This window comes from Pristiophorus japonicus, chromosome 13 (assembly GCF_044704955.1).
Source record: "Pristiophorus japonicus isolate sPriJap1 chromosome 13, sPriJap1.hap1, whole genome shotgun sequence".
NCBI classification, from domain to species: Eukaryota; Metazoa; Chordata; class Chondrichthyes; family Pristiophoridae; genus Pristiophorus; species Pristiophorus japonicus.
In genome coordinates, this window is record NC_091989.1 from 59,505,501 (window position 1) to 59,532,217 (window position 26,717).

The window sequence follows — 26,717 nt, forward strand, 5'->3', positions numbered from 1 at the left end:
CCCGTGTGGTAGCTGGTGTGCAACGGCCACCACACTGATTTTTTAAAAAATCCACGCACAGTCATCTTCCAACCTTCAGGATGTAGTTTGGGATCTGGAATATTAGGTCCCTCATTGAAACACCTGTGAACTCATCCTCTTTTGGCATGGAAGCAAGTCATCCTCGCTTCGAGGGACTGTCTGATGATGAACTGTGTTTTCTCTCCAGCTTTGCAGGTAACCATGAAGTTTGCAACATTTTATATCCAGTTAGTTTTCAGATTGTTATTAACTCTCTACCTCAGGTTATCATCCATACACATTATTCCTCTCTTTAAACACATTACTTTCTAACTCTGCTGTTTCTGCTGCCGTAACGTGAGACTTAATTAGAAAGTAATTATTAGACAAGCGATGTCCGATTTGAAATCTTGATTTTTAGGTTGTACTACACTGCATTCTGTGAATATGGGTTATTTGGTGGTGTTCCCTGATAACTAATATTAGATAAACTTGTATCAGCATGCACTTTGACCTTTTTCTTTGACCAGATCCAAAATAGCAAACTATTTAAATATAGTGTAGTGTTGCTGATGCCTGAATGCCATGTGGCTCATGCTCCCTGCATGGAAAACTCTCTATCCTAAACTCACTGCTTTTAATATATTCAGTGGTTATGTATTCAGTCTGTAATAACCACTTTTCTATATAATACTCTACAGTTACTTCTCCTGTTTTGCAGAGGCCTTTGAAGCTGTGTAAGCAATTTAACGGCATTCAGATCACTATGACATTCAAGCTGGTGTTGCTGAGGCATGGTGAAGGTGCCTGGAATAAAGAAAACCGATTTTGCAGTTGGGTTGATCAGAGATTGACTCCCACTGGTATAAAAGAAGCCCAAACCTGTGGAAAAGTCTTAAAAGAAGCTGGATTCGAATTTGATCTTGTGTTTACGTCTATTTTGAGCCGATCTATTCAAACCGCATGGTTTGTTTTACATGAGATGGAGCAAGAATGGGTCGAGACTGTAAGTTCATGGCGACTTAATGAACGTCATTATGGAGCATTAATAGGTCTTAACCGGGCAGAGTTGGCCTCAATTCATGGAGAAGCAAAAGTTAAGCTTTGGCGAAGAAGTTATGATATCACCCCTCCTCTTATTGATGAATCGCATTCATACTTCTATGACATTTATAATGATAGAAGATATAACTATTGTGATGTTCCAAAAGACCAGTTACCCAGAACTGAGAGTTTGAAAGATGTTCTTGATAGACTACTGCCTTATTGGAATGATGTAATTGTGCCGGAAATGAAAAAGGGGAAATGTATTCTAATATCTGCGCATGGAAACAGTACCAGGGCTCTGCTCAAACATCTGGAAGGTAATATGATGCATATTTTTTTTCCTTGCATGATTTAAGTGGGGCATAGCATGTGTTGTGGTTTGCCATGGATGTGGACTTATTCCTGACCTCCATTTTAACTGGGTCTTTGAAGTATGGCAAGCACACTACTAAGAAAAGAGTAGGTAGGGGAGCCCTTTCGCACCTAGTGTCTGGGATCAACAGGCGCGCAGGGGCAAGAGAAAGCTGGGAATTAGATGAGCATGTACCTTTACTGTGGAATTCTAGCTCCAGTGTATAAGCCAATAAAGCTATAACATAATGTAGCTAACAGCATCCTAATCAATTGTTCAAAGCCTTTAATGAGAGAATGCATTGGGTATTAAATACCACGGCTCAGGCAATCTGCGGAAGTGGTCTAGATAGGCAATGAGAGGGCTGTTCACAATGAAGTTTCCCTACATTTGCAACTGCATAGCTTCTTTCCTTGTGGGAGGCCCAGGTTAGATTGGCATGACTTGCCCATATCCTTTCATTTGCTGGTAGATTCTCCAGACTACATTGAGGATTTATTGCTTTCATTCAAAGTTCACCTTGCTTTTCTTATTTGGTTGGTGGTGTCTGGCTGTTCAATTATAATTTGCTGATTTTTATGAACACACAATTTGAGCCAATTGAATGTATCTGACCGGGGGGGGTGTGCATATCAAGTATGATTACTGAAATGTTAAATCTGAAATGTCATGCATGCGCATTCCTAAAGTTTTTCTAATGCTGTTAGGTAGCAGGAAAGATAATGGAATATTTATTCAAGATGTAATAGAAGAAACATCTAGAAACCAAAAATAGAGCAGTCAGCATAGATTTCAAAAGGGAATGTTATGCTTGACCAACTTTTATTGAATTCTTTGAAGTAACAAAGAATAGACAAGGGTAATGTAGTAGATGCAATGTATTTGGATTTTCAGAAGGCCTTCAATAAGGTACCACATAGCAAACTCGTGACTTAAGATCAGAGCATGTGGAGTCAGGGAACAAGTAGCAGAATGGATAGGAAGTAGTCTCTACAAGGCAGAGTAGTTACTGCGACTGGCAGAAGGTAGAAACTGGTGTTCCACAAGGTTTGGTGCTGGGACCTCTGTTCACCATTTACATAAACAATTTTGAATCTGACGTATAATTTCAAAATTTGCAGGTGATGCCAAATTGGGGTTTTAGGAGGACCGCAACAAAATATAAGACATTACTAAAGTTGCAAAATGGGTGTGTAATTGGCAAATAGAGAAGTGTGAAGTGGTGCATTTTGGTAGGAAGAATGATGCCACATCCTCAATTCAAAATTACTGTCTAAATGGGGTAGAGGAGCAGAGGATCTAGGACTCCAGATACATGCCACTAAAAGTTGTGACGCAGGTTAATAAGGCTATAAAAAGACAGACCAAGCACTGAGGTTAATTTCTAGAGGGATAGAATCGAAAAGCAGAAGTTATTTGACAAGGTGCCACATAAAAGGTTACTGCACAAAATAAAAGTTCATGGGGTTGGGGGTAATATATTAGTATGGATTAGGATTGACTGATTGAGAACCAGGATAAATGGTTCATTCTCTGCTTGGCAACCAGTAACTAATGGAGTGCCACAGGGATCAGTGCTGGGACCCCAACTATTTACAATCTATAAATGATTTGGAAGAAGGGACTGAGTGTAACGTAGCCAAGTTTGCTTTTCCTCCCATCTTTGTATCATCAGCAATGTGTGAGGAGGAGACACACAATTTGCAAAAGGACATAGACAGGCTGAGTGGGCAAAAATTTGGCAGATGGAGTGTGAGGTCATGCACTTGGCAGAAAGAAAATCAAAGAGCAAGTTATTATTTAAATAGAGAAAGATTGCAAAGTGCCGCAGTACAGCGGGACCTGGGGGTACTTGTGTATGAAACGCAAAAGGTTAGTATGCAGGTACAGCAAGTAATCAGGAAGGCCAATAGGCCAATGGAATCTTTATTGCAAAGGGGATGGAGTATAAAAGCAGGCAAATCTTGCTACAGCTATACAAGGTATTGGTGAGGCCACACCTAGAATATTGTGTGCAGTTTTGGTTTCCATATTTACGAAAGGATGTACTTGCTTTGGAGGCAATTCAGAGCAGATTCACTAGGTTGATTTCGGGGATGAGGGGGTTGACTTACGAGGAAAAGTTGAGTAGGTTGGGCCTCTACTCATTGGAATTCAGAAGAATGAGAGGTGATCTTATCAAAATGTATAAGGTTATGAGGGGGCTTGACAAGGTGAATGCAGAGAGGATGTTTCCACTGATGGGGGAGACTAGAACTAGAGGGCATGATAGAATAAGGGGCCACCCATTTAAAACAGATGAGGAGGAATTTCTTCTGAGGGTTGAAAATCTGTGAAATTTGCTGCCAGAGAACTGTGGAAACTGGGATATTGTCTATTTCTGCCTTAAATTTATTCAGTTTCTTGAATAAGTGGATAAGGGGTTATGGGGAGCGGGCAGCGAAGTGGAGCTGAGTTTGATCAGATCAGCCATGATATTGAATGGCGGAGCAGGCTCGAGGGGCCGTATGGCCTACTCCTGTTCCTATTATGTTAACCTTGTGTACCACCTTGTTAGACCACACTTGGAATACTGTGCACCGTTCTGGTCTCCATGTTATAAAACAGATATGGGGCACTGGCAAAGCTTCAAAAAATTGTAGAAGAATGATACCAGAACTGCGAGCATACCTATCACAAAAGATTGAATGGGCTTGGCACTTTTTTTTTAGAAAAGAGAAGGCAGAGTGGTTACCTGGTAGAGGTCTTTAAGATTATGATAGGGTAGATGTAGAGAAGATGTTTGGACTTTTGGGGGAGACCATAACTAGGGGCCATAAATACAATAGTCACTAATTAATAAATCCAAATAGGAAATTCAGGAGAAACTTTTTAAAATTCGGTGGTTAGAATGTGGAACTTGCTACCACAGAAGTTGAAGCTAATACCTCAAGTTGCCCCTGGTTTTAGTCCCTCCCATAAGTCTCCACACCACCTCTACAGGGAAGCTAGATAAGCACATGAGGGAGAAAGGAATAGAAGGATATGCTGATGGGGTTAGATGACATGGGGTGGGAGAAGGCTCATGTAGAGCATAAATGCTGGCATGGACCAGTTGGGGTCAATAGCCTGTTTCTGTGCTGTACATTCTATGTAATGTAATTCCATATACTAGCAAATCCTGGAATGCTGCTTGTCAAGTCTGAGTATACGGAGGAATATTGGGCCCAAGTTTTGTCGACTTACAGCTGGCTGCCACAGAGTTTTCTTGGCGGTCTGTTTTCTGGGCGCTCTCCCCTCTGAGTGAGTTTGGTCAGGTCCTCACGCCGGCAGTGGTGTGCACTGGCATGCAACACTGACAAGTGCTCCCGCCCGCTCACTCCCCAGATTGGTCTGGGCTGTCTTCCACTCCAGCAGCACAAGAGGCCTCCATGTGGAGGCAGGTCTTACCTGAAATGGTAAGTATGAAGACCAGCAAGAAAAGGTTAGTGCACTTTTCTTTTGCAGGGATTTTGGTCGATGGGGTCCTCTGAAGGATTTCTGGTAGTTTTCTTTATTGTTTTGAATTTATTTTTGTCCTCAACCTCCACCTCAACATCCTCTTCCTCCTCCAGGCCCGACTCATTCCTCGGCATTACTTTGCCGAGGATCACATTGCTGCCCAGAATGTGACCACCTGCCTGCTGCCATCCAGAATTGGGTGTTTTTCCCACATTTTTTCACCAAACTTCTGCCCAAAGTACTGTCAGGATCTTAGCAGTCCTTTCGATGGTACTTGGGTTTCACCAAACTCTGGCCCATTATCCCATATTATTCTAGTGTTAAAATGTAGGTTTATCCTTTTTAAGATCAAAGTTCATTCAAAGGTTAATTGCTATGCAGGCTGAAGATCAGAGCCTTGGCTTTGTTGAGAAGACCAGTGATGGACATCTGAAGTTTAACAGACAGTACACATACCTAAGCTTTTATAACACAATCTTCTACATTTTTCAACCCTGATCAATGAAAATGTTTTGTTTTTAAATGAATGAACGATGACTACTGTAGAGAAATGAATCCCTTTGTGCAATCTCCAGTTGCTGAAGTACCTTTTTTAAATGCACATGTTTTAAATGGGTGCCGGCAATGTTCCCTCATTATTTTTGGTGCGTGGTACCTTTTTCCGATGGAATAGCTGGTGAGTGGTCTGCACGAGACCCCTCAATCGATACGCAGCTTAGGGAAATGTTGGTGCAGAGCATTCCTGGCACTGAACAATAGACATGACGAGTACTTTAAATCTATGCCGAAGTTGTGGAGCCCCAAGATCTTGTTACCCAATGATGCTCTGTTTTGCTTACCCACCCACCCAGTCTGTGCTAATGGGCACACCCTATGGCATAATTAACCCCATTATTCCAAACTTGTCACTACCAATAGTTAAAATAATCTTTCTTTGGCAAAATTGAATACCTTTTGAGATGGATCCTGACTTTAATGTTGTTAAATCAGCCTCTGAATGGTCAATGATTTACATTTAAGCTATTTACATTTCCATCTTTGCCTATTTTGAGAGTGCTGATTTGCACACACTCGTGACCCAGCATCCAGTGTCTACTGACTCACTGCATGACTTCTGTGATTAGTGAGCACCACAGAATAGGTATTGTATTATCTGCCCCAGCTTTACCATTTTACATTTGTTAGACATTTAAGAACATCATTTTTTTGTGGGCTTCTCCAGCACAGGGAATACTAAATGTTGCCTCCCTATTAAAGGGGATAAAGTACAGGCCTGAGAATCTACAGTACATCTGGCTAATAAAATTAGAACCCCTTCATCACAAACTCCTTCAAATACCTATCCAATTTTCCCTTGAATTGTTCCACTCCATCTGCCTTCCTGGGCAGTCTGTTACTCTGCATATATCAAAACTGTCTACTCATTCCTCCTTGAGCTTGCATCCATGTCACTTGATTCTAGTGTTTGTAGCAATTTCAAACATATTGGGGTTCAATTTATCTCCAGGAAAGCACTGGTTGAAGAAATGATTAATGGTGTCCTCCCTGCATGAAGAAGCACTTGTTTCACTGAAGGCCACCAAGAATGGCACAAACCTTTGCTGCACTATTCTGTTATCTGGCATCCATGCACATCAAATTATTTTTATCCAGCAGCTACTTCACCTGTTGAGATTTGTTTTGAATACTGGTTACCCAGCTTGGTGGCCTCCTGGCTTTGTGGTGGTAAATGTTTGTAACTGAAGAACTATCTTCCAGGCAGCTGCTGGATAGTGGATGATGATCTTGCCATTTAACAGTCAATCACTCGAGCCCTTAAGTTGTGTTTGTTGATGGCCATTGCTTTGTGGAATAATGGGGAATCATGGAATTTTGTTTATATAACTAAGCCCTTTTTAAGGTTGGACAGTTAACAGTCTTGATGCCTGTTGAACTGGCTGTCATGCCCCAACATCCACACTTTTGAACCAAGATCTGAGCATAGTGATTAGCAGTTGGAAGTTTGGTTGCTTTTTTTGGGTCCTTTGTCCCCCACAACAGAGGCCAATTGTCGTGCCCCTATTACTGCTGTAGCTGAGGTCAGCACATGTGACTTTGCACTGTTCAATTCATTTTCTAGTTTATAAAAGCTGACTGGTTTTCCAGAATCCTATATCTCAAAATGTGCTGACCTAAATTCTAATCTGAAAGTATACATCGTACAAGCAATCTTTATCTTTTGGATATGCCACACAGCTTGTATCAGAGTAAAATGACCTTTGACATTTAGAAATGGCAAAACATCCAAAGCCATATTTGCAAAGCCTTACTTTATTAATAGATTGCTGTGTACAGGAGTGTGGGGCCAAAAGCAGTTAACCTGTCAGTATGAGATGAGCCTAATAAATTTAAACTTGCACTCATTAGGGAAGGAACTGCAATGCTATTTTTTAAAACCAGTGTACTTAATGGCATTTTGCACCATGTAACTTTTTAAAAATATGAACTGCCTGTCCATACTAAGTATAAACATATGCTTGTAGTGCCACATTGGCAGCACTTTCTCAAAGTTGTAGGTTCAAGCCCCCAAATGAATTTGACCACTTATTCTAGAGAGAGACAGTTTATTAGAAGTCATTAAATCAATACTTGGTTTGTCTGCTCAAGTGAATATCCTGTGGCATTATTTGAAGAGCAGTGAATTTTCCTGAATTCTGGCCAAATTTATTCCACAACCAATATCACTTGAAAGCAGATTATCTGGCCATTCATTTGTAGGTCCTAATTTGTGCACATTGGTTGCTACGTTTGTTTAAATAACTTCAAAATCTTGCATTGGCTATAAAACTATTTGGAGCATCCTGAGGATGTGATGAGGTGTTATATCAATATTAATGAACAGTTGAATACAGCTGTTTATATTTAAAAAAAATTGTTTTGGGATGTGGGGAGTCACTGGTGAGACCAGCATTTATTGCCCATCCCTAATTGCCCTTGAGAAGGTGGTGGTTGTAATGTGTGTACATAAGGTCTGCTCACCACCAGAGAGCACTACCGTTGGAGGTCCTCGGGTCATGGGTACACTCTTGCTGGGCCCGGTATATAACCTGAACTTCACCTTTGTATCTTCACTTCTGGACGCCATTAAAGACTGACCAGGTTACACCTAGTCGCTGGCTCACAGTACGGAGTTCATTGTATCATTTCATACACCACAACTGGCGACGAGGCAAATATGAACCTACGCAAAAGTATGGCGAGCACAGCATGATCGAGTGCTGTTGGAATTCTCGAGATTCAATGAGGGAGAGGATTAGGGAGATTTCACGGATCGTCTTGACCAGTATTTCAAGGCAAACGACCTAAACAAAGACGAGGATGCAGAGAAGCACAGGGCAGTTCTTCTCACTGTCTGTGGCCCCAGGACCTATGCACCCATCAAGAATCTGCTCTCACCCACTCTTCAGAAGGATTACAAAGAACCGTGCTCTAGTTTGTGAACACCTTAAACCCACGGAAGGAATCCTCATCCAGATATTGCTTCTATATTCACGTTTGTCCAGAAGACTAGGATGCAGCGGCATTTGTTGATGACCTGAGACGTCTCGCAGGGCCTCGTAAATTTGGGCTTGCAATGGAAGATGTGCTGCGTGACTTTTTCGTGATTGGGGTCAACCACGCGGCGATCTTAAGTAAGCTGCTGGCTACAGAGACGCCGGACCTCAGCAAGGTCATCACCATCGCCCAGGCTTGCATGTCGATGCAGAAAAACATTAAGCCGATATCGTGACAAAACAGGAACTTCATGGCAAGTACTGTGTAGAAATTTGTATCGACGGCCAGCAGAGCTGCACATGGCAGGGCCTACTCGACTGCGTCTGCGAGACCGCGAGCCGCTCAAAGCCTGCCATCGGGTGCAAATCCGAGCTCAACATGTTGGCGTTGTGGGGGCAATCACTGACCCCATCAGTGCCGCTTCGGGCAGGATGTATGCAGAGGGTGAACGAAGACTGGGCATCTTCAGCGGACATGTCTGCAGTGGAGCAAGCGAGCTGCGACACACCACGTGGATGATCAATTCAGCGTGGATTTAGTGATGCAGCCCGAGGCATTTGAGAGCTCCGAGGAGGAAGTGTATGGCGTACGTGCGTTCCTAACAGAGCCAACCAATAATGATGGAGGTAAAATTAAACGGCGTGCTGGTATCCCTGGAGTTAGACACTGGTGTGAGTCAATCGATAATGAGCCAGAGGACTTTCGAAGCTGTGGGAGACACAGGCAGAGACCCAAGCTGAGTCCGATTAAAATGCGAAGTTGCGTACCTACACCAAAGAGCTCATACCAGTGATCGGTAGTTCAGCAGGAAGTGTCATACGAGAGAGCGGTTCATGATCTACCATTATGGATTATCCTGGGCAACGGCCCATTGTTGTTTGGCAGGAGTTGGCTCAAATAAAATGGAAATGCTACAATATCCAAGCTTTGTCATCAGCGGATGATTTGTGTTCAGTGCTGAGCAAATTTCCCTCACTGTTTGAACTGGGAATTGGCAGCTTCAAGGGAGCTAAGGTGCAGATTACCCTAGGCCCAGATGCAAGGCCCATCCATCGCAAAGCCAGGGCAGTCCCGCACGTGATGAGAGAAGGTCGAGCTCGAACTGGACAGGCTGCAATGCTAGGGGATCATCTCACCGGTCGCATTTAATGAATGGGCCAGCTCTATTGCTCCGGTGTTAAAGAGCAATGACACGGTCAGGATTTTTGGAGACTTCAAGGTCACAAACCGAGTTTTGAAATAAGATCAGTACCCGCTACTGAAAGCTGATCTGTTTGCAACGCTAGCCGGGGGAAAATCGTTCACGAAATTGGATCTAACGTCGGCCTACGTGACACAGGAACTGGTTGAAAGAAACTCTGTTGATGCATGTAAAAGGACTGATTATTTACAACAGGTGCCCTTTTGACATTTGTTCAGCGGCAGCCATATTTCAGAGAAACATGGAGAGCCTATCGAAATCCATCAGCAGGACTGTGGTATGTCAAGATGACATCCTAGTCACGGGTTGTGACACCGCCGAGTACCTGCACAATCTGGAAGAGGTTCTGTCTGGACAAAGTGGGACTTTGGCTGAAACGTTCAAAGTACATTTTCATGGCACCAGAGGTCGAATTCATTGGACAAAAGATTGCTGCAGACTGAATCAGGCCTAGAGGCCATCAAAAATGCGCCTCGGCCTCAATGTGATGGAGCTGCATTCGTTCCTGGGTCTTCACTACTTCGGTAACTTCTTCCCCAAATTGAGCACAGTATTGGAGCCTTTGCACAAGCTGCTCAGGAAAGGAGACGATGGAGTGTGGCGTGAACTTCAAGACAGAGCTTTTGAGAAGGCTAGAAATCTGTTGTTCCCACAACCTACTGGTACTGTATGACCCATACAAGCATTTAGTTTTGACCTGTGACTCATCGTCCTATGGGGTTGGCTGCATACTCCAGCAAGCCAATGAGTCAGGCAAACTACAACCAGTTGCAAACGTGTGAGCCTGTCCAAGGTGGAAAGAGCCAGCGGCATGGTAGAGAAAGAGGCTTTAGCATGTGTTTATGGGGTTTTTAAAAAAAAAAAATGCACCAGTAACTTTGGGCTTCGCTTCGAGCTGGAAACCGACCACAAGCAGTTTTTATATTGTTCTCGGAACACAAAGGTATCAATACCAACGTGTCATCCCGCATCCAGAGATAGGCACTTGACATTATCATTGTCATTCGCCATAGACCAGGCACCGACAACTGCGTTGATGCATTGAGCTGGTTACCGTTGCCCACACCGGAGGTGGAAATTCCAATGCCTGCAGAGCTACTCCTGGTCATGGATGCCTTTGAGTGTGAAGGGTCACCTGTCACTGCTCAACAAGTTAAGACCTGGACCAGCCAGGATCCGACCCTATCGGTTGTAAAACGTTGTTCTTAACGGGGACTGGTTAACCATCCCCAAGGAAATGGGTGAAACCAAACCATACAGCTGTCGCAAAAATGAGTTTTCCATCCAGTCCGACTGTTTACTGTGGGGTAATCGTGTTGTAATGCCCAAGAAAGACTGGGTGATATTTGTACAGGAGTTACATAGTACGCATCCTGGTATTGTCATGATGAAGGCCATCGCCAGGTCCCATGTTTGGTGGCCTGGCATTGACTCGGACTTAGTCATGCGGCACCAGTGCAGCACTTGCATGCAGTTGAGCAATGCCCCAAAGGAAACTCCGCTCAGTCTGTGGTCATGGCCATCCAAACCGTGGTCTAGAATCCACAAACTTTGCGGGCCCCTTCCTCGGTGAAATGTTTTGTGGTGGTGGATGTCTGATCATGCCATCCAGCACTTCCACTGCCATCATTGAGAACCTGAGCCATGTTTGCCACACATGGTCTGCCAGACAGTGTTTCAAGAGTTCATGAAACGCAACGGCATAAAATACTCGGTCAGCCCTGTTCAAACCCACGTCCAATGGTCAAGCGGAGCGGGCAGTTCAAACCATCAAGCAGAGCTTGAAACGTGTAACTCACGGTTCCTTGCAGACATGCCTGTCCTGTAACTGAGCAGTATGCATGACGAGGCCACACGCACTCACCGGGGTCCCACCTGCAGAACTAGTGATGGAGAGGCCTCAACCAGGCGCGCTCTAGTCCATCCTGACCTTAACGATCATGTCGAAACCGGAAGTCAACGCCCAGCAGTGGTATTACGACCGCGTCGCAGTCACGCAACATATCTGTAAATGATCCAGTGTATGTATTTAACCATGGTCAAGGGCCCAAGTGGCTCCCAGGCAATGTTACGGATAAGGAGGGTAACCGGGTGTATATGGTTAAGTTCAACAATGGGCAGATGTGCAGGAAACACATTGATCAAGCTAAGACACACTGACTAACCGGAACAGTTGGAAGAAGACACCGCGACCTTAGACGACCAACCAACTCGCGTCCAGCTATCAGAAGAACCCACTGTGGTCAATGCCCAGCCCCAAGTTGTGAGGGACTCAAAGCACTGGGATTGCATGGAGGTGGTCAACCAGGGAGCGAAGGGCTCCGGACTGTCTGAACTTGTAATGTGGTCTTGTGCCAAGAACTGGGGGGTGGGGGGGAAAATGATGTAATGTGTGTACATAAGGTCTGCCCTCCACCAGAGGGCACTGCCGTTGGAGGTCCTAGGGTCATGTGCTGGGCCCAGTATATAAGCTGAACTTCACCTTTTTGTATCTTCACTTCTGGACGCCATTAAAGACTGATCACTGGCTCACAGTACGGAGTTCATTTGTATCATTTCATACACCACACTGGTGAGCTGCCTTGAGCCACTGCAGTCTGTGTGGTGAAGGTACTCCCACAGTGCTGTTATGGAGGGAGTTCCATGATTTTAACCCAGCAACGATGAAGGAATGGTGATATATTTCCAAGTCAGGATGGTGTATAACTTCGAGGGGAACTTGTAGATGATGGTGTCCCCATGCGCTTGCTGCCCTTGTCTTTCTAGGTGGTAGAGTTTGGGAGGTGCTGCCAAAGAAGCTGTGGCACTTTTCTGCAGTGCATCTTACACATAGTGGTACGCACTGCAGCCACGGTGTGCTGGTGGAGGGAGTGAATGTTTAAGGTGGTGGATGGGGTGCAAATCAAGTGGGCTGCTTTGTCCTGGGTGGTGTCGAGCTTCTTGTGGTGTTGGAGCTGCACTTATCCAGGCAAGTATCACACACTCCTGACTTGTGTCTTGTAGATGGTGGAAAGGTTTTGGGGAGTCAGGAGGTGAGAAACTCGCTGCAGAATACCCAGCCTCTGACCTGCTCTTGCCACAGTATTTGTGGCTGATCCACTCAAGTTTCTGGTTAATGGTGATGCCCAGGATGACGCCTGCATCTGTGTATAGAGGCTGAACTCCAAGACATAGTCGATGTATTTACTGAGGCGTACGAAAGCATGGGCCTTGTCTAAACATAAGACAAAGGTCCTCCACCAGCCTGTCCATCACACAGCACTCCTCCACCCCCCCCCCCCCCCCCCCGCCCTCCTCCCCTCCCAGTCATCAAGATCCACGGCGCAGCCCTGGACAACGTGAACCACCTCCCATATCTTGGGAGCCTCCTATCAAGAGCAGACATGACTACGCATTCCAACACTGCTGCCAGTGCAGCCTTCGACCTCCTGAGGAAGTGTTTTGAAGACCAGGCCCTCAAAACTGCCACCAAGCTCATGGTCTATAGGGCTGTAGTAATAACTACCCTCCTATGTGGCTGAGACATGGACCATATACAGCTGACACCAAGTTGCTGGAGAAATATCACCAACGATGTCTCCATGATCCTACAAATTCCCTGGGAGGACAAGCGCACCAACATCAGCGTCCTCATCCAGGCTAACATCCCCAGCATTGAAGCACTGACCACACTCAATCAGCTCCGCTGGGCAGGCCATATAGTTCGCATGCCAGACACGAGACTCCCAAAGCAAGTGCTCTACTTGGAGCTCCTTCACGGTAAATGAGCCAAAGGTAGGCAGCGAAAATGCTACAAGGACACCCTCAAAGCTGCCCTGATTGCGACATCCCCACTGACACCTGGGAGTCCCTGGCCCAAGACCGCCTTAAGTGGAGGAAGTGCATCAGAGAGGGTGCTGAGCACCTTGAGTCTTAAAGCAGAGACCATGCCCAAAATGGGCACAAGCAGCGGAAAGAGCGTGTGGCAAACCAGTCCCACCCACCCCTTCCCTCAACGACTATCTGTTCCACCTGTGATAGTCTGTGGCTCTCTTATTGGACTGTTCAGCCACCAAAGGAGTGGAAGCAAGTCTTCCTCAATTCTGAGGGACTGCCTGTGATGTTGATGGGGATTCAGCGATGGTAACGCCATTGAATGTCAAGGAAGGCGTGGTTAGACTAGCTTGTTGGCACTTGCGTTGCACGAATGTTACTTGCCACTTATCAACTTGAAGTACTGATTCATCAGCTGAGGGAGGGCAGTAGGTGGTAATCAGCAGGAGGTTTCCTTGCCCATGCTTGACCTGAAGCCATGGGACTACTTGGGGTCCACAGTCAATGTTGAGGACTCCCAGGGCTATTCTCTCGCCTGTATACCACTATGCTTCCACCTCTGGTGAGTCTGTCCTGCTGGTGAGACAGGACAAACGCAGGGGTGGTGATTGAGGAGTCTGGGACATTGGCTGAAGGGTATGATTCTGAGTGACTGTCAGGCTGTTAGTGAGGGGGACTTTGCAGGGTCGACTGGGCTAGGTATGCCGTTGTGTCCGAAGTCAGTCCTGAGGTCGATGCCGGGTGGTCCATCCGGTTTTATTGTTTCTTGTCGAGGTTTGTTACAACTGAGTGGCTTGCTAGGCCATTTCAGAGGATAGTTAAGAGTCAACCACATTGTTGAGTCTGGAGTCACATAAGCCAGACGGGTAAGGATGACAGATTTCCTTCCCTAAAGGACATTAGTGAACCAGATTGTGTTTTATGGCAATCCGGTAGTTTTATGGTCACCATTACTGACACTAGCTGCTGTGCTTCCAGATTTATTTAATTAACTAAATTTAAATTACACCACTGCCATGGTGGGATTTGAACATGGCTCCAGATTATTAGTTGAGGCCTCTGAATTACTAGTTGTGTAATTTAACCACGCCACTCCATGTCAACTGTGAATTGTATATAAACAAAACCATGCTATATGAACTATAGCAAGTAGAATTAAATATATATTTGTCATTTGTACAGTCAAAATTTTAAAATTTACCCTTTGGATGTGGCTGGCACTTGCAAGGTAGCATTACACTATACCATATCCTGTTGTACCTTTTTAATACTGATGAACTTGCTGTGCATTTCCAGCATCTTCAATCTTTTCCTTTTTACCCACCTGCTTTGTCCTGGTTAGTATCCTTGAGCCTAGAGGTTGTGGAGTGAATCACAAGACTGAGGTTTCTCTTCAGTTTTTAATGGTATGGGTGTTGTAGGGAATAGAGTATGGGAATCAAAGGGAGCGAGAGAGCAAGTGTTGACCTACTAAGCTTTAGAAAAGAAAATAAGATCATAAATAGCAGGTGGGTGGCAGGAGATTGGATCAGTGTGGATGTGATACTAACAGCAGAGACAGCAATGTAACCCATTGCCAACTCCAGGTGGCCACTGCTGGGAGCTTCAATAACAAGGTGCCAGTGATATCAGATTTTTTTCCCCCTCTACAGGTAGAATAGCTGACTAGCTTGGCCAAAGTGAGGATAGATTGTGGTTCAAGGCCTGTGGCAACTGTCTGTGCATTTTTGGATAGGCCAAGACTGGCATTACAAACTCTTATCGGGCTGCACTGCAAATGAGCCGGAAAGACAAGCATTTCCTAAACTGACTATGCTCTCCATGTGGGTTGTGGAATACGCTGTACATGCTGATGCATGTTGAAAGATGCAAGGCACAATCCCCAAAGACTAACAATGTATTCCTGTAAAAGCTTATCTCCCAAGGATGTCTCGATAGTTTTATCCAGAATACTAACACCCCAGAAGTAAGCATCGGTTCAGGAGGGGGGAGGGAAGAAGAGAGACTGTCAGGGAGCTGGGTAGCGAGGACTTGGAGGTTGAGACGGAGGTCCTGAGGACACTGGTCCTGTCTAACCATTATGATGCACTCGCTACCGATGCGGACAAGGAGATGGCCTGCATTGTGGCTGTCCTCTCCAGTCTAAACCACTTTGGCTGTTCAGGAAGGGTGAGCAGAATAGAAATGTGATCGGGCATTCTATAATTGGGGGGGATTGAGGAAGACTTCCACTCCTAAAGTGTGTTCTTTGGTGGCTGAACAGTCCAACACGAGAGCCACAGACCCTGTTACAGGTGGGGCAGATATTCGTCGGGGAAGGGGGGTGTGGCACTGATTTACCATACGCTCCTTCCGCTGCCTGCGCCTGACCTCTTCGCTCGCAGCGTTGAAATTCAAAAAGCTCAACACCTGCCTGGATGCACTTTCTCCACTTAGAGTGGTCTTCGGCCAGGGTCTCCCAGGTGTCACTGGTGGTGTCTTACCTTACCAGGGAGGCTTTGAGGGTGTACTTGTAACATTTCCACTGCCCACCTTTTGGCTCGTTTGCCATGAAGGAGCTCCGCACAGAGCAGTTGCTTAAGGAGTCTTATATCTGGCACACGAACTAAGTGGCCTGCCCAGTGAAGCTGATTGTGTGGTTAGTGCTTCAGTGCTGGGGATGTTAGCCTGGGCGAGGACACTAATGTTGGTGTGTCTGTCCTCCCAGGGGATTTGCAGGATCTTGCGGAGACATCGTTGGTGATATCTCCATGAGGAGGTGTCTACTGTATGTCGTCCATGCCTCTGATCCATACTGGAGGACGGGTATTACTGCAGCCCTGTCGACCATGAGTCCTGTTTGACCCCGGTTCGGACGTGGAATGGGTCTGTAACGGATCCGTTGATAAGTATCACGGCCTGCATGTCGTCGTGGAGCAGGCGAAGCCTGGGAAGGTTGACGCTAGAGTCCTCCTCAATCGTCTTCTACCTGTGGCCGAGGATATCCTCCCGGAGTCACACTGTAGATTTCGTCCCCCTAAGGGGAAAAATGGACATGATCTTTTGCAGCATGACAACTGCAGGAAAAATGCAGGGAGCAGCGCCAGCCCTTGTACATGGCCTTTTTCGATCTTACAAAGGCCTTTGGCACTGTCGACTGAGGGCTTATGGAGCATCCTCTATTTTGGGTGCCCTCAAAAAAGGGGATAGATAGTGTCCCTTGCAGCCACGAACGAGAGTCCCGAAGATGTGTTGCCTACGCAGTGCCAGGGTAAGGGATATGTCGAGGCGGTTGGCGAGTAATCTGGAAAGAGGGACAATCCAGCTGTCATGGTTCATGTCAGAACAAACTACATTGGTAGGAATTAGCAGCTAAATTTTAAAAGCAGGACCTCGAGGGACATAATCTTTGGATCATTGCCTGAGCCACGTGCAAATTAGCAGAGAACAGATACATCCAGAGATCTATAGCTAAAGAGCTGGTGTGGGAAAGGGGTTCCTTTTCATGGGACATTGGCACCAGTACTACGACCAGGAAGGAGCTGTACTGATGGGATGGGGTCTACCTGAACCAGAATGGGACCAGTGTCCTAGTGGAAAGGGCAAATAGGGAGGTGACGAATGCTTTAAACTAGTAGTGTGGGTGGGGAGGAAGGATCGACAAGAAATGAAACCAGCTTAAATATAAATGAAACAGGAAAAAGCATAGGATAGACTAAACTAGGAGAACATAAATGGCCAGGGAATAAATAGTTATAGAATGCAAAAAAAAGAGGGGAACTGCTATTAAAATGAGTTACACTGTCTGTACAGCAATGTGCCCAGTGTCTAATAAAACGGGGTTACTGGTGGCAATAATACATTGGGAGGAACCAGATATAATTGGGATTAGGGGAAAAGAGGGAGGTGGCGTGACTATACTTGAGGATAACCATGGCAGTAGAAAAAAGTGATGCAGCTATCAGCAAGTCAAATAGAATCCATGTGGCTAGAGATAAAAGATAAAGGATCAATTGCACTAATAGGGTCGTCTACAATCCACCTAATCCTTAGGCAGTCCCTTGGAGTCGAGGATGACTTGCTGCCATGCTAAAAATGCGTTCTTGGGTGACTGAGTCCATGTGGGATCTACAGTCTCTGTCACAGATGGGGCAGACGGTGTTTGAGGGGGACGATGGTTGAAGGGCCGGTTGGTTGGGCTGCTTGGGTTGTCGTGCGCTGTTTACGCTTGGTCTCAGCTTGCTCCTGGTGAAGAGACTGTGTTCGGTGCCTTCCCGGATTCTTCTCTTCCACTTTGCGCGGTCTTGGGTCAGGGATTTCCAGGTGTTGGTGGGTATGTTGCACTTTCAAGGAGGCCTTGAGGGTGTCCTTGAAGCATTTCCTTTGCCCACCTAGGGCTCATTTGCCGTGTCAGTTGAGTAAAGCGCTTGTTTTGGGAGTCCAGTGTCAGGCATGCAGATGATGTGGCCCACCCAACTGAGCTGATCGAGTGTTGTCAATGCTTCAATGCTGAGGATGTTGGTCTGAGCGAGAAGACTGACATTGGTGAGCCTATCCTGCCAGTGGATTTGCAGGATCTTGCAGAGGCAGCTGAATAATAGTGGAAGGGAGGTGGAGGAAGAAATATTAAGGAAATGAGTAAAAACAAAATAATAATCATGCGAGATTTCCTTGACCCCGAAATTAATTTACTGGAAGAGGTAGGTAAAGGGGCTAAGGGAATAGAGTTCCTACAATGTATACAGTACTCCTTTCTAGCCCACTAAGTAGCCAAACGAGGGAGGGTTTGCTACTGGATCTGGTAATGGGGAATGAACCTGTGCAATTAAGAGAAGTAAAAGTAGGCAACATCTAGACAATAGTGACCATAATCTAGTTTTTAAGATAATCATGACAGACTAAGGTAACAGATTGTAGAAAAGCTGGGCTTTGAGAGGCTGAGAATAGTACTTGGGAAAATAAAATGGACAATAATATTGGCGAGCAGCTACAGGAAATATTTTAAATCATCCAGGAAAAATAAATTCCGCTAAACAAGAACAAACTAAACACTAATGCGACACCATGGATGAATAGACATGAGGGAAATATTGAAGGTGAGGAAAGAGGCATGCACCAAGTACCTGGACAGCAGGGAAGAGCATGATGAGGGAGATTACAAAGAGATTAGGAGAGAAGTCCAAAAAACAATGGGGAAGCCAAAGAGAAACTATGAAATTATCAAGGAACATTAAATAAAATAGTAACATTTCTACAGGCATATAAATTTTTAAAAAAAAAATTGGGATGGAAATAGGGCTACTAAAGGATGGACAGCATAAAATCATGGGCAGTGATAGTGAAATGACAAATTATTAAATTATTTTGCTTCAGTATTTACTAGGGATGTGGATCAGGTGGATATGCCATTGGAAGATATTAGAAATGATATAACTGTATTTGAAATAAAACAAATTAAATAAACTAATCAAAATCAAGCATAAAACCCCTGGACTGCATTGGCACATTTTAAAAGAATCTAGGGAAGAGGTAGCAGAGACATCGTTACACACACGCACACTTTGTTACAAAAAGATGTAGTGCCAGAGGACTTGTGGATAGCTGATCTACTTGTATTTAAGAAGGGAGATGGAACCTGTCCCACTTTTTCCTTTTCAAGTATATATCCAATTTCCTTTTGAATATTGCCATTGAATCTACTTCTTTCAGGCATTGCAATTAACATCATAGCTCACTGCATAAAATAATTGCTCCAACACCCCTGCTTTTGCCAATTACTTTAAATCTATGTCCTCTAGTTACTGACCCGCTTGTCAGTGGAAACTGTTTCACCTTATTTACACTATCAAACCGATTTATAATTTTGAGCACTTCATTAAATCTTCGCTTAACCTTCTCTGCTTTAGTGAGAATAATCCTAGTTTCGCTAATCTCTTCACATAACCAGTCTCTAGTATTGCAAATCTCTTCTGTATCTACTTGTCTTGCCACCTTCAAAGCTTTGTGTACGTAAACCCCCAGATTGTTTTGTTCATACACCATCTTCAAAATTGTAGTTTTTAGTTTATATTGCCTCTCCTCATTCATCCTTCCAAAATAGCGTGACCATAGGTCCCCATTAGTCCCTGGATCAGGAAACTCGTCCCCAAATACGCGCGGGTTCAAATCCGGAGCAATTTGACTCCCAGCTATCCTGCAGTCAGTCAGTAAAGCGGGCGAGGCTGTGATGTGGGGCGGGTTCCAATTTGTGGGAGGGATGTCAATCTTGTGTTTTTAAGCAGTAGAAAGGGCGGACCATTGAGGGATTTTAATTTTATGCGGAGATCGTGCTCTTTGGCCACAATGCGCATGCTCCCTTCCCCACCACCACCGAATCCTCGGATAGTCTTGTGAAATTCGGTTCAAGAGAAATCTGCCCTAGAGCCAAAATGTCCGAGTAATGGGCGCCAACTGGAGCTGTGGGCTGTGTGGTGTGGGTGAGTGTCGGGCTGTGAGGAGAGGATGGTGCAGTCAGCAGATGCTGTGAACAGCGGCTGCATTATTCAGACGGCAAGTTCTGGAGCTGGTTTTTTGCAGATTTAGATTGCATCAAACTGACGCACGTTTTTGCCTCGCTACGCTGCGCAATCTACATTTTCCGTCCTGACTACTTTGCTGTGTTCCCATCCTGTGTCCCTGGATTTGGTTTAGAAAATATGGTCACTCTATCCCAAAATTCATCTCTTCATACTTCTGCATTAAATTTCGCCTGCCCATTTCACAAATATGTCTATCCTCCTGATGTCTGTTACTATCCTCTTCACTGTTTACTACATTTCTAAGGTTTTGTCATTTGAAAAGTTTGAAATTATGCCCCTTGTATCCAAGTTCATGTGGTGATTATCAGAGAGACCTGTGGTGCACCACTATACTTCCATCCTGTCTGGAAAAACAACTGTTAACTACTCCCCTACTTTCTGTCTCTTAGCCAATTGCCTATCCATGCTCCCCGCCCCATTTAATTTGTCCTTCATGGGCTTCAATTTTGCTAACTAGTATTTTGTGACATTTAAGTCCTTTTGAAAGTCTAGATACACAGCATCAAGGAAAGAATTTTTATAAAGTTTGCGTACACTTTTGCATGTTTGATTAACGTCATTTGTATGCCACTAATTTTATCCCTTCATCAATCAGACCAGCTCTGCTGTGGCTTTCATTTCTGTTAAAAGATGAAGTTTCTGAAATTTGTAATGCTCACAGGATTGCAGCATCAGCTGGTGATCTTGTGTTGTACCCATGTGACTGAGTGTATTATAGAAACATAGAAAATAGGTGCAGGAGTAGGCCATTCAGCCCTTCTAGCCTGCACCGCCATTCAATGAGTTCATGGCTGAACATGCACTTCAGTACCCCCTTCCTGCTTTCTCGCCATACCCCTTGATCCCCCGAGTAGTAAGGACTTCATCTAACTCCCTTTTGAATATATTTAATGAATTGGCCTCAACTACTTTCTGCGGTAGAGAATTCCACAGGTTCACCACTCTCTGGGTGAAGAAGTTTCTCCTCATCTCGGTCCTAAATGGCTTACCCCTTATCCTTAGACTGTGACCCCTGGTTCTGGACTTCCCCAACATTGGGAACATTCTTCCTGCATCTAACCTGTCTAAATCTGTCAATTTTAAACGTTTGAGGTCCCCTCTCATTCTTCTGAACTCCAGTAAATACAAGCCCAGTTGATCCAGTCTTTCTTGATAGGTCAGTCCCACCATCCTGGGAATCAGTCTGGTGAATCTTCGCTGCACTCCCTCAATAGCAAGAATGTCCTTCCTCAAGTTAGGAGACCAAAACTGTACACAATACTCCAGGTGTGGCCTCACCAAGGCCCTGTACAACTGTAGCAACACCTCCCTGCCCCTGTACTCAAATTGAAGGCCAACATGCCATTTGCTTTCTTAACCGCCTGCTGTACCTGCATGCCAACCTTCAATGACTGATGTACCATGACACCCAGGTCTCGTTGCACCTCCCCTTTTCCTAATCTGTCACCATTCAGATAATAGTCTGTCTCTGTTTTTACCACAAGTGGATAACCTCACATTTATCCACATTATACTTCATCTGCCATGCATTTGCCCACTCACCTAACCTATCCAAGTCACTCTGCAGCCTCATAGCATCCTCCTCGCAGCTCACACTGCCACCCAACTTGGTGTCATCTGCAAATTTGGAGATACTACATTTAATCCCCTCATCTAAATCATTAATGTACAATGTAAACAGCTGGGGCCCCAGCACAGAACCTTGTGGTACCCCACTAGTCACTGCCTGCCATTCTGAAAAGTACCCATTTACTCCTACTCTTTGCTTCCTGTCTGACCACCAGTTCTCAATTCACGTCAACACACTATCCTCAATCCCATGTGCTTTAACTTTGCACATTAATCTCTTGTGTGGGACCTTGTCGAAAGCCTTCTGAAAGTCCAAATATACCACATCAACTGGTTCTCCCTTGTCCACTTTACTGGAAACATCCTCAAAATTCCAGAAGGTTTGTCAAGCATGATTTCCCTTTTACAAATCCATGCTGACTTGGACCTATCATGTCACCATTTTCCAAATGCGCTGCTATGACATCCTTAATAATTGATTCCATCATTTTACCCACTACTGAGGTCAGGCTGACCGGCCTATAATTCCCTGTTTTCTCTCTCCCTCCTTTTTTTAAAAAGTGGGGTTACATTGGCTACCCTCCACTCGATAGGAACTGACCCAGAGTCAATGGAAGTTGGAAAATGACTGTCAATGCATCCGCTATTTCCAAGGCCAGCTCCTTAGTACTCTGGGATGCAGTCCATCAGGCCCTGGGGATTTATCAGCCTTCAATCCCATCAATTTCCCGACTAATAAAGATTTCCCTCAGTTCCTCCTCCTTACTAGACCCTCTGACCCCTTTATGAAGCAATACACTTGTGAAAACCAGAAATAGTTGCTGTTCTGGAGCAGGGGGTGTTCATTAATTCAGTGTAAACCAGTTGACCAGAATTTTGTTGGCTGTTGTAATTTGTAGCATTTAAACTTGGTTTATATTATAAAGTCTGTGATTCAAATATTTAGCCTAAGTTCTGTTTGTAATGTGGGCGTGCCAACAAGTTGACAGGGTTGCTGCGTTATGCCTGTTCTGTTTGACTGTTTTGTGCATTAAGTATTTGCGTTAAGCACAAAGTTAGGAGATGCAAATCCTCATCAACCGGAGCTGTGGAGCTGGCCCTGTTTGGGGAGAACTGAGGTGGCTCTCTGCCAAAGTTGTGGAGAAGCAGTATCCAATTTCTGCCACCAGAGGGCGATGGAGTGTTTACATAACTGGCAAACTCCTCCAGCAGTCCAGAGGAATTGAACAGTCAAATGTTCATCATAGAGCTAGAATTATTTTATGAGCCATCTGTTAAAGTTTTTGTTTGTAAAAATGTATCCTTTTTATGTATTGGCAAAGGGTGCACAGTGAGTAACAATTGAATGCCACTGTTCTCACGAGTGAAACTTTTTTTGAATGAATTGTAGGATGCCTTTGAAAGTGACTGTTCGCTTTAGTGGTTACCTCCCTTGAAAGACGAGAGGCTGAACCATTGCAGGCATGTAAAACAATATATAATTAGGGGACAGTGGGTGAATATGTTGCCAACAGTGCTGAGATGACCTCAGCATTAACTCTGCTGAAATGACCTGCAGTATTGCCTAGACTTCGGTAAGCTGTAGTGAAAACCACAGTTGGTATGTCAGTTCAAACCAATGCCAATCTGTTGAGGGTGACTAGATGCTTTGTACACTTGATTGGTCGAACACTCTCTCTCTAAGGTGGTCATTACCTGTCCCCTTTTTGTAGCAGTTCAGTGAGTTATTGGGAAATGGCATTTGGTTATAGCCACTCTGTGTTACCTGATGGTGTTCAGTATAATTCAGTCATGCTTGTAATTGCAAGACTCAATGCTGAGAAAATTAACTACATGTAATTTTTTTTAAAAGCAGAAAAATGGCTAAGATAAAGCATGTTGGTTTGAATCATAGAATTGTATAGCGCAGGAGGCCATTGAGCCCATCATGCCTGTGTTGGCTCTTTGAAAAAGCTATTGAATTAGTCCCATTCCCCATCTCTCTCTTTTATAGCCCTGCAAATTTCTCATATTTTTGTTCTCATCCAATAGTTTGAGTAAAAGTAACCTACAGTACAAGCTGAAAATAAATTTGGTTGTCCCAAGGAGATGGGTGCTTCTCCGAACATGCTGTCAATCGAAGGGTTAGCCTTGATTGTAGTTGGCCCACAGTATTTTTCCTCTTTGCTGAAAAATCCTTATGAGGGGCTTTTAGGATGTCAGCCAACTAGTTTCAGGGCAGTAAAATGATTGAGGCCTTTTATGGAAGTAACATGATTTTCTTCATTGTACAGTGTGTTCTACCGAAAGTATTTAAGTACATTGCTCGGTTTGCAGTAAAGCTTGCATAATTATTTCTATGGATTATATGCTATGTGCATTTATTGTACACGTGTGCATGTAAGTTTATTAAGGTTGGGTTAGTTGGTCTCCGCTAGTATAGTAGTAGTGGGGTTACAATTGATTGCAGCACCCCTGGGTAAGGGAGACAAAATATCAGAGGGTTTCAACTCTTGATCCAGTGGTCTGTGCAGGAAAGAGTGCTTGGGTTGATGCTCTTCCCTTAGTTGTGAGTTTTTACTGTGCCTGAGGAATGGGCATTTGGATTGTCAGCACTTGTGTAGTCATACCCCAGCATCAGTCAGTGCCTTAAGGTGCAGAAGGACACGCATAGAAAAAAGCATTTTTGCTGACATTTTAACTGAGTTTCTGTTGTATATCTGATACTGTAACACTTTATAGTATCTTGAGCATGCCACTCTATCCCCCACCCTTGTGTAACTCTTAACAATTACCCATGTTCTACCCTTCAGCCAATTTCTTAAATGGACAAGATTACCCTGAATCCTCGCAGCTTCGCCTTTTAACTAAATACCTTTCTTATGCCTTGTCAAGTGCCTTCTGCAAGGTTAAATACAACAATTCTGTAGGGCTTGCAAGGGAAGTTGTTTCTAAAGAAATTGAGGAGATTGGTCACATGATCTTTTCTGAATCCACATGACTGTTACTCCTGGACAGATAATTTTCAAGTTTATACCCAATGGATTTCATTATTTTCTATGGAATTGTAGTAAGAGCACTGGGTTTGTCGTTGCCCTTATTTGTCACCCTTATTTTGGGGGAATATGGGTACCATTTTACATAACATAAATAGGAGCAGGTGTAGGCCATTTGGCCCCTCGAGCCTACTCTGACATTCAATAAGATCATGGCTGATTTGATTTTGGCCTCAACTCCACTTCCTGCCTGCTCCCCATAACCCTTGATTTCCTTTATCGCTCAAAAATCTGTACCTCCATCGTAAATATATTAAGTGACCCAGCCTCCACAGCTCTGAGGTAGAGAATTCCAAAGATTCGTGACCCTCTGCGAAGAAATTTCTCCATTTCTGTTTTTAAATGGACGACCCCTTTATTCTGAAACTATGTCCCCTAGTTCTAGATTCCCCACGAAGGGAAACATCCTCCCTGCATCTTGGCCTGTTTCCAATAGACTAGTATCTCCCAAGTGTTTAGTGACTCCTTCATGATTGTTGCCTTATAAATCTCCTCACTAGTCTCCTTTGGCATTCTGGGTTAAATACTCCCGATCACTGGAGAGTTATAGTTGAGCACAACCAGCCTGCCCTTCATACATCTATGCTGACTATCTTATGCTATTTTTATCCCATGTTACAGACTCTAGAAATTTACCGATACTGCAATAAGTTTAACTGACCTACAATCTTATTCCTTTCTGAAACTGGATGTAACATTTGATACTTTGGTACTGAGGATTGAACCAAGGAGTACAAAGATTTTTGAAATTCTAGTTAATACCTCCTATATCCTCTTTAATCTCTCTTTTATTCAAGATTTATTGCCTATCCCTAATTGCACTTGAAAGTGATGGTGAGCCATGAGCTGCTACCTGGACAACAGCTTTATTCCCTAAAGCATGTTAATGAACCAGCTGGGTTTTTAACAGCAATTCAGTAGTTACATGCTCACCATTATTGATGCCAGCTATTTTTTTATTGCAGATTTATTTAGCTGAATTTAAATTCCCCAGCTGCTGTGGTCCAGAGACTTTTGTGTCTCGATTACTAGTCCAGTAACATTACCACGATGCTGCCATTCCCTGATGGGATGCAAGCCATGTGGGCCTGATGTTTCTATTTTCAGTGCCATTTAACTTTTTTAAATGTCCTTTGGAGAGATATATAATATATATATTATATATATCTCCAGAGGTGTTTGTTACATATCCTCTTCAGTAGAGGCTGTAGGCTTGGGAGTCGTTTCTAAGAAGCCAAGGCTTCTTCGACAGCACCTGTGGATAAATGTAAGTAAAACTTGGAAGAGTAAACAAAGTTCATTTGGAACATGTGCACATTTTGGCACCCGATCTGAAGATAGCCATTAATGCGCTCTAGTTCAGAAGTGGACTTTGAGCTCTAAGCTCCAAAGAGCGAGCCTGAGCTGAAGTTTTCAGTAGAGAAAAGATGCCTGAGGGAACATGATCCTGTGTTGCAAGGCACAGATAATAGACTTATTAACAGGCTATTTAACTTGAGTGCAGAACGAAGAGGGCACAAGTACTAAGTTAACCAGAATTGAGCAAAACTAGAAATGAAAAGAAGTTTGTTTACCTAGTACACTTTGAGGACACATTCTTGGGACGTATGTGTCAAGCTGTTCCAGTACAGCTACAACACTGGCATTTATCCGACAATGTGGAAAACTGCCTGGGTATGTTCTGTCCATAAAAAGCAGGACAAATTCAATCCGGCCAATTACCGCCCCATCAGTCTACTCTCCATCAGCAAAGTCATGGAAGGTGATGTCAACAGTCCAATATTGTGGCACTTACTCAACGATGTCCAATTTGGGTTCTGCCAGGACCACTTTGCTCCAGACTGCATTACAGCCTTGATCAAAACATGAACAAAAGCTGAATTCCAGAAGTGAGGGGAGAGTGACTGCCCTTGACACCAAGGCAACATTTGACCGTGTGACACATCAAGGAGTCCTAGTAAAATTTAAGTCAATGGAAATCGGGGAAAACTCCCCACTGGCTGGAATCATACCTAGCACAAAGGAAGATGGCTGTGGTGGTTAGAGATCAATCATCTCAGCCCCAGGATACCACTGCAGGAGTTCCTCAGGGCAGTGTCTTGGGCCTAACCATCCTCAGCTGCTTCATC

The 26,717-nt window shown here is 44.3% G+C and overlaps 1 protein-coding gene across 3 annotated transcripts in view; it reads left to right on the forward strand.

The window, feature by feature from the left end:
• The window catches only part of bpgm (2,3-bisphosphoglycerate mutase), an 84,068-nt gene that overhangs the window by 44,201 nt on the left and 13,150 nt on the right, over positions 1 to 26,717 (forward strand). For all 3 annotated transcript variants that reach the window (XM_070897542.1, XM_070897541.1, XM_070897543.1), the window contains exon 2: positions 722 to 1,364. In XM_070897542.1, coding sequence (XP_070753643.1) covers positions 767 to 1,364 — 598 coding nt within the window. In that variant the 5' untranslated portion in view covers positions 722 to 766. The remainder of the gene's footprint in view (positions 1 to 721; positions 1,365 to 26,717) is intronic.